At 30.8% G+C, this 17256-nt stretch overlaps 1 protein-coding gene across 7 annotated transcripts in view; it reads right to left on the bottom strand.

Moving 5' to 3' along the window:
• Ih (I[[h]] channel) overlaps positions 1 to 17256 on the bottom strand; it is a 242028-nt gene that overhangs the window by 73722 nt on the left and 151050 nt on the right. For 4 of the 7 annotated variants that reach the window (XM_026635627.2, XM_026635610.2, XM_026635641.2 and 1 more), the window contains exon 3: positions 12281 to 12492. In XM_026635627.2, the coding sequence (XP_026491412.1) occupies positions 12281 to 12492 (212 nt within the window). Of the gene's footprint in view, positions 1 to 6238; positions 6552 to 12280; positions 12493 to 17256 lie in introns of those variants that run through there. The other 3 variants (XM_064217695.1, XM_064217694.1, XM_064217696.1) reach the window with 3 other exon arrangements.

A 17256-nucleotide genomic window follows, 5' to 3' on the forward strand; every position in this document is an offset into this window, starting at 1 on the left:
GTTTTGCTTTGAACGCCGAAACAAAAAATACTCTTTAGAAAATATAACGTACACTGTTGAACTATGATAGCTATAGAACGGAGAATGTCATTGGCAAGATAACTTATCTATCTTTTATTAATGTATTTCTTTAAGTTTTCAATCAATTTTTAAGTAAGCTTTATGGCTTAAACTTTACACTGTTACTTTATTTATGTTTTTGATATAGGTAGACGGACGAGCAGATGGGTTATCTGATGGTAAATGGTCACCACCACCCATAGACAATGGCGCTGTAAGAAATTTTAACCATTCCTTACATCGCCAATGCTCCACCAGCCTTGGGAACTAAGATGTTATGTCCCTCGAGTCTGTAGTTACACTGCCTCAGCCTTCAAACTGGAACACAGCAATACTGAGTACTGCTATATGGCGGTAGAATATCTGAAGAGTGGTTGGTACCTACCCAGACTGGCTTGCACATAGCCCTTCCACCAAGTTAATCTATAATCTATACATTTAATTTCCTTATTTATATAAATTAAAATATATATAAAATATATACGGGTAACATTGCTTTTTATAGCTTCCTTTAAAACTTATTTTGTACTACGCAGTGTTGCCATTTGTTCATATCAGGATTATGTTGATTTTGGCACAAACATCAAAGTTGAATCGTAAATATAGAGTTGGTAAAAATTTACGTCTGCTTCAACCTCCAAAGATTCTTAATCAAAATATTGAAGTGTATTGGAACGATATGAAAAGAGATACTCGAAATATTTAATCTCATGACTGTATTTTTTGGCCTAAAGGCCAGTGAACGCCAGACCTACGTTGTAGTTTATAAGACATAATATTCAGAATATTATGGTATTCGAATGTTTAAAGGTTTGAGTTATATATGCGTAGTAAAAATATTACGTTTTGTTTTTATTAATTTGTTGGCATGGATCGTTTTGATTCATGGAAATGACGAAATTGTTTCGGCAGGTTGCGGTTATTCTAAATCTGTAGATATGATGCTTTGGAAAACTTTTTTTTCAAAACCTAAAATCGCTTGCTTAATATTAGATACAAAAATTATTATAACTGAAAGCTATTGAAAGAGAGAACTGGAATTAGGAAGAAGTGACAAGAAACTCAACCGCTTACTTTACTTATAAAATGTATACTCTTATTAATTATGTACATCAAAATCAACGAATAATAACTCCTAATAGCCCATACATTATAATCTTGCATAGAATAATTTCATTTAACATTATCCATAGACACACACACTCATATGTATATATAAATGTGTGTTATGTTGTTAAATGGATCACTAAAAGTAAAAATCATCAAAAGTATACTCCAAATTCCATTTCAATCAAAAACCTCGTTTTCACTCCGATTCTTGTATACTTTAGCAAACAATTATACTAAAATAAGAAAGAAAATAATTACACACTGACAATATTTTGACAAATTAAATAAACACAATCTGTTTTGAGTGATGCTATGATATATGTAGATTCCATATGTCTGTTTTTTTAAACTGTTTTATTTTTGAGATCATTGCCAAGATCGACGCCAAATAACTAACCTAGATCTCTTTTTAACTTCTAATTTACCCGATAGTACAAACAAAATGAATTTTATTCCAGAGGTTAAGTATTACTAAATTGAAGTTAAACGGAAAGCGTATATTTTATTTGAACATTTTTTTAAATATTAAAAATTTGTGTGTGTAATGATTCAATCTGATGAAGTTTTGATCGTTTAGTTTTTGTTAATTTAATTAATTTATTATCTCCATAATTCTTTATTGTAATATACATTTATTTACAAAAAAATAACTCTCCTGAATAATTATAATCAACATATGATTTATTTTTTATCATTGCACTTCTGCTCATAAATAATTATTTTCTGTAATTTTATTTTCCTTTTAGTGTGAAGAGTTTGAAAGCTGTTCGAGGAAACTAGAAGAAAAATAATGTTCGAAATGTGATTCTATAATTACTTAATAAATTTAAAAATGAAATAATTTTAAATATCAAAATAATCTTAGTTTTTGAAACTAAGAATATTCTTCTGATTATAAGTATTTAAATTTTATTCCTTATCAATAATTTTCTAAACATATAATTCTGTAATATCAGAGATAATTGGAATTAATTTGAGTCTATTTTCAAATATTTTGATTAAAATCCTGCCAAAGATATATAACATTGTGTTTCCTCTTACGAACAGTTTTGCAGCCAAGAGTCATTAACCTATCTCGATTTGCTGCAATTCATTATAGAATTTATGAATATCGATAATGCATTGATATAAACAATTTTATTGGAATCAATAATGACATATTATATATGAAACTAATATAAAAAAAATACAGAAATTTTATTAAGGCTCTCCTTTTTTAAGCCCTTAACTTTATGCCTAAAATTTGTCTGTCGTCTTTAATTATTAAATATTAAATTTCCTAAAATATGTTAATAGGTTATAACTAAATACTCTAGTAAAAGTAATTTTTTTATCCATATTACGACTCAAATTATATATCATTTATATATAAATATATAGATTATGTCACAAATTTATTAAAAGTGTTTTAAACGATATCGCGATATGTTGCCAATCACCGCAATGGGATGCAATATAAATTGGGATGTTTTCAATTTTCGTTTCGCCGTTTTTGTAACCTCATAATGTTGCCACATTGTAAAATATTCATAACTCTATAAAATACTTAAATATCGGTTTATAATTATAATATAATTATATTTATTTAAAAATATAAATTATACTCAATAAATAAGATATTATAAAAAAGTGAAGAAATTGATTTTGTTCAATTATAAGTATAAAAAGGAAATATAAAAAACCTTTCATTAAGTATAATAGCCATTAAGAATAAATTATTATATAACCAGCCCTAAAAGTGTGTTTAGAATTTCAGCTAAAACGCGCATCCGTTTGAATCTTGTTTAAAATTCAGCTGCAAGAATTCACTAACAGGTACAGTTAAGTAAAATTAAAAAAAAAGAAAACAATGTATTAGTTTTCCTAAAGAAAATTCCTTGGTTTAACAAAACCCTAATTTAGAGAACCCGAAATACGCCAGAAGGGTAATGTTAATGTTTATGCCAAATTACAAACGACAGCAAGTATTTAAGTCCTGTTAAATTCATCAAATTCAAACATTTTGTAAATGATTATTAGTAAAACGAGAAACATAAAAATACCATAGAAGTAAAAGTGTTACCTTTAAGGAAAATATAAAATTTAATTAGTGAAAGAAATTTAAAGAAAAATCACCCCTCGTTAAACAATGCATGTGTTTTAATGATATTGTAAAACTTTGAGTGGTTGGCAGCGAGCCTTGTCCTGCGTCCTACTTGAGCTACAACCTATATTTTAGTGCTCTATCATCTTCTTTGCCCTGCCCGTGTCCCAATTAATTTGGGGTCGTCGCAGCATGTCTTTTCTTTCCATTCTCCTCTAATATTCGTCATCTGATAGTTCACATTCATCTCTCTCATATCCCTCCTCCCACACTCCATCCATAAGTCTCTCAAGTCGTCTTCTTCTCCCTTCCTCTACACTCATACTTATCACTCTTTTAGTAACGCATGTCTCCTCTCCTCCTTTGTCCATAACAACACAACATACATACATAGTACACTACCATATTTAAAATCGTCCTAACGTTGAAATTACCGAATTTAAAAAAAAAAGATTATCTCTTTATAAAATATACAAAATATGTAAGCAATTTCTTATCACGTTAAATGTAACGTAAAGTGAAAAATGTATCGATTATATTTTACAAGAGGTTCAATCGTCGCTGACATAATTTTAATCGATGTTCAGTTATCATTCAATCGGAATCGAATAAACATTAAAAATATAAAAGTACAACTATAATCCAATTGATAATAAATGTGAACAATAACGGTAGACTGATTTTAAAATCTCCACAGCATTGTGCACACATGCTATTTATAGTAAATTAAATCGAATGGTCGTTTGTTTGTCTGACGACTTCAATCGAATTATTCAATCTGAACACTACATCTCTGCAACGCTTTTTGTAATTGGTGACCTCAGGGAAAAAAGCGGTAACTACCGCATTAGCACTAAAAAAAATGTTACTGTTAAAATAAACGTTCGTAAAAAGTACCATTGTGATCTAAGAATTTGCTGCTTTAATATTTTGTGATTGAAATTTTAACGGAACTATGAAAGAAACACTTCCTATTTTAAATAAAAAATGGATCTTTGTTATTTGCAAAAAATATATCTTTATTCGGAATTAAGGTTATATCAATTAAGTCTTAGAAATATTACTTAATATCGTATTAAAATAACATATTGATACTTTTCGTCGTTATAAAACAAGGAAATGAAAAATGGATGTAATTTGAATGTTTTAAACAGGATACAAATTGAAGAATGACAAAACAAAATTACTTGAATTTTGACTAATATATAATAATGTATCTAATTAGGCAATTTAATATATTAATTTATTAGAAGAATATTTAAATAAAATATGTCTTAACGTTTAATTTCTATTTGGTAGTATTTTTTTCTCAAGTCACGCTACGACACATCAAAGCTACAATTAGTCGTGATGTAGGATGTAGGCATCCAATACCGGGCTCATCATATCGTTAATTTGTTTAATAAACATGAATTAATCGAGTACAATAGTCTTGGCACCACGTGATCCTAATGGTAAATAATATTGCAATGTCAAGTCTCAAGTGGATGTAAGCAATACGTGTGACATTATGCGGATTACGGCAATTGGACCCTGGTTGACTTGGGGTATCAGTTAACACGATGACGTATCCGTAGTGTCGTCATGACATTGAAATAAAATAAAAATATAATCTATATAAGATAAGCAAATCTTAAATATATGCCATACTTAAGATGGATAGAACTCTCCTATATATATATAAACTTTTTGTAAATATATTTATTTCGTATACAAATTTACGACTAATATAACTCTTTTGTTGATTAAATAAATATTTTTCAAATGCAAACTAATATTTCTGTACATAAAAAAGAGGTAAGAAATTCGAGGTTGTTTTTAAAAATATATAATACTATTTTAACCAATTATTATTAACTCAAATAATAAAAGCCAAAACGTGATCTGTTTGTTTGTGATGCACATTATCATGTAAAATATTATCAACTTGATACTCTTCTAAAAAAATAACCATACTGAAGGTCCTGTATTGACTTTATAATGATTTACTCTATAAAACTTATTGTTCGTTATAGGAAAACTAAGTTTGTTTCTCTCGTGTATTACCTTACATTGTTTTAAATCTAAGTGTAATCAGTTGGTAAATGCATCGTTTTATAATTTAAAGAATTTTTAGGATAGTCAAATGTTGGAATTTATTTGATATAGATATTTTTTGTTAGGAATGACACACCATCTTGTGGTTGTTTTGATTGAACTCAACGTTACTGTAGTATCAAAAATTTAGGTACAGCTTTGCAAATAAATAGAATTTAATTTGTATGTCATAACATCTAGTTTCCAGACTACATACAGAAGTCAATAAAATTATTTTTACAATTTATAGGAATCATGTGGTTTCCGGTATTTAATTTATATTTTTTTAATGCTGTATCTTTCGTACTATTTACAAGAGAAAACTTCGCTAAGATTAGAAATAAATGTGTTATATTGGTAACATTATATTAATATCTTTCTATATAATAAATTATTTTATCATTTTCTTATTTTCTTATTCAGATTCACGACACTTTTTTAGTCGCCTTTTATGTTTATGATATTGTTTTGTCTGATAAAAATATTTTTTATTCTTAAGAGTATTATTTAAAAATATTTGAAAGGTATTCTTTCTTTTGGTGTTTTATATTTAGAATTTGGCAACATTAAATATTATTTAATATAGAAAGTAGTGCCCTGTAGACTAAACTGTACACTAAAAATTAAATATTAGTGTAGTGCATGTAGTCCTGAAAAAAATATATTTCTTTTTTGTAAAAGAGTTTGTCGTGTTTATTTTGGCAGTGAGAGAGAATGAACACGTTAGCAAGTTAACCCAATTAGCTTGCACATATTTAATTATAATCCAACAGTTTTGATGTATCACCGTGATACCCACATTTAGGATAAAGCAACATTAAATTAGCAAGCGATAACGTCATTCCAATAAATGAAATACAATTTAATTAATTAAATATCACAGATAACACTTAGAACATTATATACCACAATGAACTAGATAGGCTTAGATGTAACACCGTTTCGTTAGATCCAATGGATTCGACATATCCATACAAACAGACAGCATTGCGGGGTAACATAAAGCTTTGACTCCCTAAAATAATTTATCTACGAACATGACGCCGTAATCCTGTTTCCGTCATTTTCGAATAAATTCTTCTTTTGTAAATTAATAACACAACACACGAAACACTGGTTTACGATTTGCAACACGAGTTAGCGTATGCGTCGCGTGGTCGGTCTTGTTTCAGTAACGAAACGCAACATGTCAGCGCGCTCGGCTGGGCGGCGGGTAACTGCACGTTGGCAGGCCAAGACTCGGAAGCGACCATGCGCCTTGTCGCTTCTACTGACGCCCAGCATTCATGGTCAATGCTAACAGATTGATAACTTGTTCCTGTTGCCGAATTTTTCTCATTACAATCAATAAAACCTTAATGCAATAAATGTTAATTTTTTTTTTTTCGGCGTGTTTTTTGTTTCGTTTTGTTTATTTTGTTATTATATAAAATAAATCGTTGTATATATGTATTTTTCTTTCTATTACTGTTCCCTCACTGAATTCTGAATATACTACAACAAAACCGTGTAACTATTTATCTGTAATACTATCGAACGTAAGCTTTTCTAAGCTTTTTTTATAAAATGCAATCTATATAGATTTGGAAATGCATTTTGTTGTTTATTAATAATGGTTTGGACTTGTCGTCAACCGTGAATGTTGACTTTGTTGAAATTTTCGCAATAAAGTTTAAATCTATTCGTGTTACTGACGGACTAATATAACACGACCTTATGTTAAATATATTGCTAATTTAACTGTAATCTTTTCCGGAAAGTTTCGTAACGATTTATTTATATTTGCGCTATACGTTATTTCGTATTTGTGACATGCGTACGTTCGTGTATAGTTGTAATAATATGTTCGTGTACATGTGTATATACACATATACAAACATCCTGTTTTATCGATGACTATATTAATTTCATTATATTTTATAATCCCGAAAGTAATTTCAGTAAACAACTGGTTTGAATCATATTTTGAAATAGTGTACATGTTAATTTATCTAAAATATCTGTAGTTTATACGATTCTTTTAGTTGTTGACAAACTCGTATGTCTATCTAGCAGTGAATTATAAAAAAAATTATATCACCTTTCACTACACATTCCGTTCTAAAATTCTAAGAAAATACGAACTAACATAATTCTTTCCTTGGTGTTAAATAATAAAGAGTTTTTAGAAGATATACGGTTACGTGGAGTTGTGTTGCTTTAAAATTTAGTCTCGTTTCCGGTGAAGTAAATTCTCACGTGTAAAAACGAAAGCAGTTGAAATATAACAAAAGTGTATCTACTGTATAATTATTTTTTATATTTTTGTATATGTATCGAAAGTTTATTAAATATACCTCGCTCTTCCAAAGAGGTTTAACTATTCGTGGCCTCGTTGCTTTGCGCGTATCAACTCGCTTTGCGTAGTCAAGCTTCGTGCAAGGTTTTCTTTATATTGATATTTCAAGATATTCGCAATAGATTCCGGCTTGATTCGTTTTTTTTTTTAATATGAGATGGAGAGATTATTATAGATATTAAGTGTCATATAAAATTAATAAAAAATTGTGATGAGTGAGCCAAAGACGTACTTAAAACATGGTCTAAATGAAATTTCGTCAAAAACTTTGGGAATCTTAATTAAAAAAATATTTTTTAAAAACAATAATATGAATACAGTTATAATTTAATACATTTTCTATGCAATACAAAATGGTAAAATACATCTACTATGAAATTCTTTTATTTGCAATTTCAACGAGCGTGCATTCGTAAAGGCTTCGGTTCGGATAGAATTTTGAAGCGAACATACAATTTTAATATGGGTTTGGACTAATTGACGGGGGAATGGCACAATTCGAGCACTCTCCATATTATGTTCGGTGTCTGTATTTAAGTATTAAAAGGAATCAAATCTCTTTATCTCTTTAACATTATGTGCCCTATTATTAGTAAACTTTAAAATTTATTACTGTAGTTACTAAAATAATGTATGAGAAAATCTTCAATATATTACAGGATGTTATTTAATGATTCTTATCATTAAACAGGAATATTATTTAAATACGTCACTGGCTTGTGTATGTAGAGTTCTTGAGGTCACGTTATAATCATTCAATATAAACAATTTCAACCTGTAAAATCTGGATTAAAGCAGCGCCCAGTGAAATACCGAGAAATTTCTAACGCAAATTTAAAATATATTATACAGATTGACTTTGATTTACATTGTCCCTATGACGTCATTACAAATCCACTATGCATAAAAGTCTTAAATACATAATTAACAAAAAACCGCTAATAAATTTGCATTATAATGCAAGAAGTTTTGCTTGACAGCTTCAAGCGTTCGAAGAGTTTAACTTAAATAAAAATAACAAGATGTTATTTATTGAGAATTAAATTAGACAAAATACTCCTCCAGTTGTTTCGTATACATTACTTAGAAAACAAAATAAGAAACACTTAAATAATTACAAAGAATGATAAATATTATTTATAAAGTTTTTCGTTTACTCTTAGTGATATTTTTGAAAAGTTAATGAATAAATGTATATGTTGATAATGTTTTTTAGATCAATTTGGTACTTAATCTTTTTCAATTGTAAGAGCTTCTGTTTACATTCCCGTGCTCCGGAGAGCACATAAAGCCATTGGCCATGCGCCTAAACTCTTTCCGGATAAATGGATTTGCTATCGGATTAAAACAATGACGGAGTTGGCACTTGTGTTTGCAATTGCACACACTTGTGAACTATAATGTATCCTATAGGCTAGTCTCCATGGGGAATGGCTGCCGTTGCGAAAGTCGGTCAGGAAAACACCACCACTATCTAGTAGCCTCTATTTGAATAAGAATAATCGGTTTAAACTACTAACGGATTTACGTCCAAAATTTCGATCCTGATTCATAATACATATTTCTATTACATGTTTTTCTGTTCACATAATCACGTGGTCTTAAGTGTTATCCTTTTTAGACCAATAAAAGACCAGATACTTTATTTATTTTTGTCTTCACAAACATGTTATTCCGTGCCTTTGGTGCATCTTTAATGAGTATTTTTCTTTGTTTTTTATTTTAGTGTACCTAACCTGATATCTTAATAATAAGAACGATTTTTTCAATGAAATTTATTGTATGCACAATAAATATAAACAATTTTATGTTTCGGAGAAGGGAGTTACCTGAAGCGGCGGCAATTGCAACATCCCATAGCACTGTCACTTATCTTCTGAGTTATACGGGTAGCCGCCTGTAGAAGAAATAAACTACAAACATAATAATTATATGTTTAGTTTAACACATAATTAATACGATTTTTTATTTACGTAAAATAAAGTAAGGTCAGCCTGTAAATGTGCCACCCCTGGCTTAAGGCCGACTCTCCCTTTGGTAGAGTTGAATTGATATTATGATTCCAAATTCGAATTTTTTTCTTAAAATTCGTTTAAATTTTCCAAACTTTTTTGAAAATTATTACTTGACAGACAATGTTTGTTGTACGGCCGGAATATATTGTATATGTTTAGTCATAATTGCATTGGTAAATATTAATAATCATGTTGACTTATCATACTCGTGGTAATATGTGTACCACGAAGTTCTTCACAGAATATCGCGATTACAATTCCGGGGAAGCAACTTAAAGTTTTCATTTGCTTTATTTGTATTTATAATCCACCGTGATAGCCGCTAAAGGAAAACGTCGTGCAAAAAAGGTATGCATGTGCCAAATTAAATTCTGACGCATGTTCGTTGTATAATGTATATATATTCAACAATCCACAGTTTCCAAATATTCTTATTCTTTAAAATGATACGAGGTCTTTGCCAAGAAGTGGGACCTTTACTATTGTATGTACCGGCAATCTTTTAATATAGTACCTGTGTCATTTACCTGCTTGACTCACGTTTGCAGGAAACTCTTTGTTAATAAATCCCACGAACATCTATTTTAAGCTGAGTTTAATGATGACGCAACTTTTGCAACACCGTGTTTTATAAAGAACACTTTCTTATTTCAATAAGAAGTGAAATGTTTGTCTTTTGTCGTAATAGCAGTCAAAGACCGTGCTATCTTATCAGCTCAAAGCCATTGGTTACCAATTTCAGTTGAATTTATTACTATTAATTAAAATCATTGGGTAATATATTTTTTTATCAAAAGCACGTTCGATTTTAACCATTGTAATGATGCAATTGTTGCATTCAATTATTTTAATGTTCTATCATTTCCATAATATACATTATTTTAATATTATGAGAACATCTTTACTTAGGGGTTTGTGTAGCCCGTTTGTGTAGGTAACTCCCAACATCACATATGCTACTGATAAATAGAGTTACATAGCATTGTTCTGTTCCGGTTTGAAGAGACTTAGACACAAGGGATATTTAACAGCTAAGTTTCCAAGATTCGTTGTACATTGATTTTGTAACGAATGGGTTATATTTGCCAGTGTCGATGGCCAGTGCTCATCAGTTACCATCACCTGGCCCAATTACGATTCTTTGTACCAATTTAAAAAAGCATCGTGTAAGCTATTGTAGAGGGGGCAAAAGCTTCTAGGGGAAGGGGTACGTCTAAAGATAGACAATCCATAGACAATATTTAGCCTTATAAATTCACAATAGCTCTAATCTTTTAAAAGAATTATAATTGATGATTATAAAGGATTGAGTATACTCAAACCTTTAGATGAAAAAAATAACAGATTCGATTGTATACAAAGAGGCGTAAGTCCTATTGTGGGATATTCGTAGGCTGTTACTTATACAGGTATAACTTAACTCATTTTGACTTTAATAGGTATGATATTAGTGAAGGTCGCAGTTTGCTTTAATAGTCTCGAAGGACGCAATATGCTAATTTAAAATGGTTAATAATATTTTCATTCGAAGTTAATGTTTGGAATTTTAAACGTTCATTATAATTTCATAATTTATTAAATTTTAACATGATAAAGCTGAATACGCTTTACCGTATTTAAAAATAGGTAAAAATATCCATCCTTTTTTGACATTCATAATGGCAGTTTCCATTTTTTTTTTATATCATAGACCAGGATGTTTTACCTTGGTGGGAATATATGAAATATTTTCTGTTAATAATTGTCTATATTTAGGTAATCGTCAGTATGTCCCGCCCTCTATCTATCTCTCTCTCTCTGCAGGAAAGATTAAACAATATTTTGCGTATATTGTGAGATAAAGTTATAAAAAAATGGTGTATTCCGGCCACAATCATGACTAATTGTAAGTAACTGATGCAGTCTAAGGTAGATTGCACTTGCCTAGAAGCTGCCTATTCACTTCTGACCGTAATAATAGAGATTATTTCTGTTGGTGACCGTGATCAAAATCAAATGAACCGTCAAGAATCTCAGTACTCTTGCCGAATAACAGTTAGCTCGAAAACTAAATACAATTGAATAAATGCATGTAATGTATATCAACGAATACCAACTTCAATCTTTTATATGATCAGATTAATCCCCTATCAAGTAATACGTCTCATTAATCTAAGTTGTTTTTCTATGTGATTTAAATTTATTAAGTAGCAAAGCAAAACGCATTTGAGGAATTTGGTTATAAGAGCATATATCTTGGCCAATGATCGATCAAATGACCACGTGGAGACGGAAACCTGATGTTACAGGTTGTTTAAAATTTAAGACCACATATTTTAAGACTGTCACTATAAATTCTAAGACGTGAGTTCATGGTTCATGGGTTCAATTATTTAGGATCATAAATTAATGTAGTTTTTCTGTCAAGCCAGGTTTTTTATTGTTGGCTGTGTTCCATTCTCATGCCTCAGGGAGCACGTAAAGCCGTTGGTACTGCACCTGAACTCTGTCCGGTCGTGATGAATTGTTGCCACATCGGATTATAAGAGTAAGGACTACATATTGAGCATTATAACATCTTCTGCGTAGTTTTTAAGAAATACTATCAAAAGGACTAACCAAGCAGTAGGGTCTCGTCATCGAGCGCTGTGACGAGCGAGTCGGTGCAGCAAGTGTTGGTGTTGTCGATGGAAATTCGCACGGAGTTGCAGTCCGCGGGCGAGTGCGGCAGCTGCTCCGCCGACTGCGCTGCGACCCGCCCGTTCGCAAGTCGCAGCGACGCCGCACGCCCGCCCGTGCCTGTCGCCGCGCCGCCTCCACCATCTTCGCATCTGCAAATATATTAGACTAATAAAAATGGAAATCCTTATTTTAAGGGGAGTCCTTAGAGAAGAAGCATAAAGGTTAAATCATTATATGTCCATGAAGTCGGACTTTACAGTAGCACAACTTAACAGTGATATTACTCTTAATATAATATAAAAACCGACTCAGTAATTTGGACACTTCAGACAATTTTGTAAATAAAGGAAACCTTTCAGCAAAAAACTCGATTTAACGTATTTTTTTTATTTTATTAACGTTATTTTCATTTCTTATAGTTGAAAATGTTTTTTTTTAATTTCTAACCGCGCTGCTCAAATGAAGTAGCGCTTTTTAGAAAGACATAGTTTTTCATGGAAACCACTAAAACTACTAATCGTAACATTTTCATTAAAATAACTTCATTGGCAAAGATATCAAGTAACATTCACCTAACGAGTGACAAATTTCATATATCTATATGAAATTAGTTTTTTTTTTTAATTAAAATGGGATCACCAATTAAAAGGGCTTTTTCGATAACCTTCTCCTTTTTGGAGTTGGTATAAAACAGCGTGTAAACTGAGTTAGTAACTTTATACAGAATCGGGCAAAGAATTAATTTGTAAAGTTGTCTAAATATATCCTTCTCATAAGATATTAAAATCTGTACTCGTTTTTACGTTTATTGTTGTGTTTTAAAATATTTTTACGATGCTGCACGGAATTATTACAATTTTTATTTGACAGTAAATGAACGTCCGCTCCCGATCGTGATTCGTGAACACTGCAAGTTGCGTGAATTACTTTACTATTTCGTATGACATGAACTGACTAGCAAACTATTAGGTTAGCAAGTTCTACGCACTCCGTTCATATGTATAAAATACTCTTGGCTCTTAGTATAATATATTTTCGTTGTATTCATATCAAACAGCGTGAGTAATAAGGCCATAGTGTATAAACGTTGTGCGTAAACACGAAGCAATGTCCGGAAACGTGTAAATAGGGAATATTTGACGTTCTTCTGATTCTTTTAAAATTTCTTACATTCGACATTGGCTATTCACCTATATAACGTTAATGCGCATTTTATAGCGCGTAAAATAACACATTACTGATTTAAAAACATGTTTGTTTCGGACATGTATCATTTCTTTAATTAAATAACAATAAATAACAGGGGCCGCAATGGGTCACGCGCAAGTCATATTTGCTCCTTAATATAAAAAGGTATAAGTGTTGTTAGCTGCACAATTGTTTTCGGTACAACATGTACAATCTATGTTCCCTCTCTTTCATAGTCCGATGGGATAATATTGGTAAGAATTTCGTGAAATAAAAAGGCAATAAGTCTTTAGCCTGTCCCGGGGTATGAATCTCTCTCAAGCTCTACGCTAGCTCTAGCTCTATCAGCTAGCTAGCTAAAATCAAAATCAAAATATACTTTATTCAAGTAGGCTTTAACAAGCACTTTTGGAATAAGGAATGCAGATTCTACCGAGAAGATCCGGCAAGAAACTCAGTAGTTACTATTTTTCAACATTTAAAAGTATAACGTCATGTTAGTTAAATACATTAATATATATAATAATACTACATATGTATATAATACATCCTGTCTAAAAGTCAACAAGTATTAGCACCACGCTTTTTTATCATCTATATAATCTTGTATTGAATAATATTCCTTCTTTATCAATGTATTTTTTTACAAATGATTTGAATTTATTTAGATCTCCTCCTTTTTCTGCCTGGCATTTATTAATCCCAACTATTGCCAGGGTCTGCCTTCCGACTAAGTCTACTCCACTTTGCCCGGTCTTTAGCGTCATCCTGTGTGAGTCCATTGGCTCTCATGTCTTGCTTCACGACATCCAGCCATCGCTTCCTTGGACGCCCGGGAGGCCTAGTTCCAGATACAAATATATCAAGGCACTTTCGGAATTTATATAGATCATTATATATAAATAATTTCTTTGTTTGTGAAACGATTTCTAAATGAAAAATTTAGAAATCTAAATAAAAGATTTCTAATGTCATGATACAAAAGTTCTTGCAAAAGTCTATCTGGTTGAATGAAGTGTAATTTATTATGTTCCCTGCAAGTAAGTGTTATATATGCATAATTATTTTCTATTGAGCTATTCAAGTTGTATTGCCAATGCGCTGCCAACCTCATCATCTACATAACATCCCTTGGCTATGGTAGATAAGTCTATCGGAGCTCACTGCGGGGTAAATCCACTCCAATCTCTGGTTATAGCTCAATTAAATCTTTTATTTTATTATTTGCATTTCCGTTTGCGATCGTAAACAGGACTTAAAATATTGTCCATTTTAAACAAAAATATATTAAAAGCCGTTTCTTTGCTTTATATACAGTATATTTGTTACAAAAACAGTGAAAAATTTGTATACAATAAAACTTTTAACACACCATCAACATTTCTTTGAACCTATTGCATGTTGTTTGTGATATAAATGCGTTTGGAAGAGTTTGCGTAGTTTCTAGAAATTAGTTTATATAAAAAACAACGACGTCTAATTTTAAAAATAGTTTCAATGTTCGAAATTTAAATAGAAAATAGATTAAAAAAATGCAATATGCATTACAAAATTCAACTTAAAATTAGGATCAATATTGTAAAATGAGCATGCAATGGTCTTGTTAATATCACCTTACCATTTATTTTAGTTTAAAATTTTCTCATAAAAGTAAATCACATGCAATAGAAAATTATCTGAAATTTTTTTACACGCTAAGAATACGTTAATTAAAAATGAGTTAAAGTCACTTTTATAGATTACGCTAATGATGGTGGGCTTAATCCACAGTTCGCTCCCGAAATTGTATGATATGTTTCTTTGTAGGTTTACTTTTTTAAAAAAAAAATCATAAATTTTCAATTTTATCTCTTTGCTAGACATTCAATTAATTCATACAAAAAAAAAATCGCGGATTGGATATGTATAATTGTATGTGTTATAATATAAACGGTTTAGTGTCAGTTAGCCGTTTGTTACACTCTCACAACTAAACGACTCAACTGAATTTGATAAAATTTGATATGAAGCAACCTCGCGCCCCAAGGAAGGACATAGAATACCTTTTTATATCTAAAACCTCTCTCTCGGTCTCAATGACCGCCTCTAAAATGCGGGCGAAGCTGAGGTCGAACACAAGTGATTAGTAAGAATAAGTTTGCTCATGACGAGATTGCTATTTTCCCATCGAACAAGGCGGCGTGCATGCATACACGTTGGCTCACGACGGGCGTGTTCTCATGTTTTAATGATAAATACTAAATATTATGTTTCATACTGTTTCTTACGAATTCGGCTGTATGAAATTAGATTTGATTTGATTTGACTATAAATAAAAGGAGAAATACGCTTTGTTTGTTTGTAAAGTTATCATAAAAAAATAATTTTAAGATTAACTTCATTTAATGCATACAGTACAAACATTTAAGTATGCTAGTGGATCGCCCGCGAAACTTCGCGTTTATTTTATTTATACAAAAGATTTTTTAGGTATTTCGAAACCTATGACAGGTTTTGTTTTGATTTCATTTCATTGTAAACTAAGTCACTCATTTACATTTGGCACCAAAATGATGAAACGTTATTTAGATTATTTTTTTTATCTTATCCGCCGTAGTACTGCTCGCTTTCTAACCGGCCAGTAACTTGTCTCCGTTCCCTAAAATTAATTCTTTGTTAGATTTATAAATAATAAATTTAGTAAAATGCCATCAATAATCCTCTATAATTTTCAGCACATCTACGGCTGGAGCTCTTCAAAATGAGACCATAACCGACTTTTTATATGTAACTATCGCCCCGTAATCCAAACCCGGAAAAGTATTTTGATAAAAAAAACATTTTTTTTTTCAAGGACTTTAGATAACGCGCCTTATTGCGTTCCTTTTTCTGTATATATATTAAATGTCATATAGTAACTACTATTCTTATTATTAATAAAATTATTAAATCATAGAAACACTATACGCAGATATTTGTGATTATAATTCTTAATTTGAACATTTTCTTTGACATTAATGTATTAACAAGCTAAGAAGTAAATATACACTCTCGCCAATGCAACGGAGGAGAGCGACGATTGCAGATTCATTCTATTAAAGGAAATTGAATCCCGAATTGTTATTTTTCCTTTAAATTAAGATACTTATTCAAAGCGGCGTTTCATGGTAAGTGATCATCGACGCGGCTATAATTCGGACAGTAAAATATATCGATCATTCCTTACTCATCGGCAATGCGTCGCGAACCTTTTCAGAACTTTTCAGCTGATATTGATAAAATTCAACGGCATAAAGCAATACCAATTTATGAAAAATAAATTATGCCCTAGCTTCTGAAATATATAAAATAACACAACAATACAATGATAATGAATTTTTATTACATATTAATGTAAAATACTGTAACATAAATATTCGCAGCACGAACAACAGAAAATAAAATAATTGTAATTGATTTTCCAGTTAAAATAAATCCCGGAACAGTGTTCCATTTCGAAATGAACCGAAACGCCGATAATTCTCCAAGGAGATGTTTGTAGTTTAATTATCTACATTCAAGGTTGTTTGTATCTGATATGTTACTCCCGAGGGATTCGCAGTATGACGTATGACTTGCCTAATGAAGGCTTAATGTTGGGTTCTCCTGCCACAAACTATCTTACCTAGATCCGTCAGATTACTTGTAAATATTTTACATTGTTCAGAAAAGTCTTACCATTGTTTTTACATTTGAACAGAGAATAT

The sequence above is a fragment of the Vanessa tameamea genome, chromosome 18 (genome assembly GCF_037043105.1).
Source record: "Vanessa tameamea isolate UH-Manoa-2023 chromosome 18, ilVanTame1 primary haplotype, whole genome shotgun sequence".
NCBI classification, from domain to species: domain Eukaryota; kingdom Metazoa; phylum Arthropoda; class Insecta; order Lepidoptera; family Nymphalidae; genus Vanessa; species Vanessa tameamea.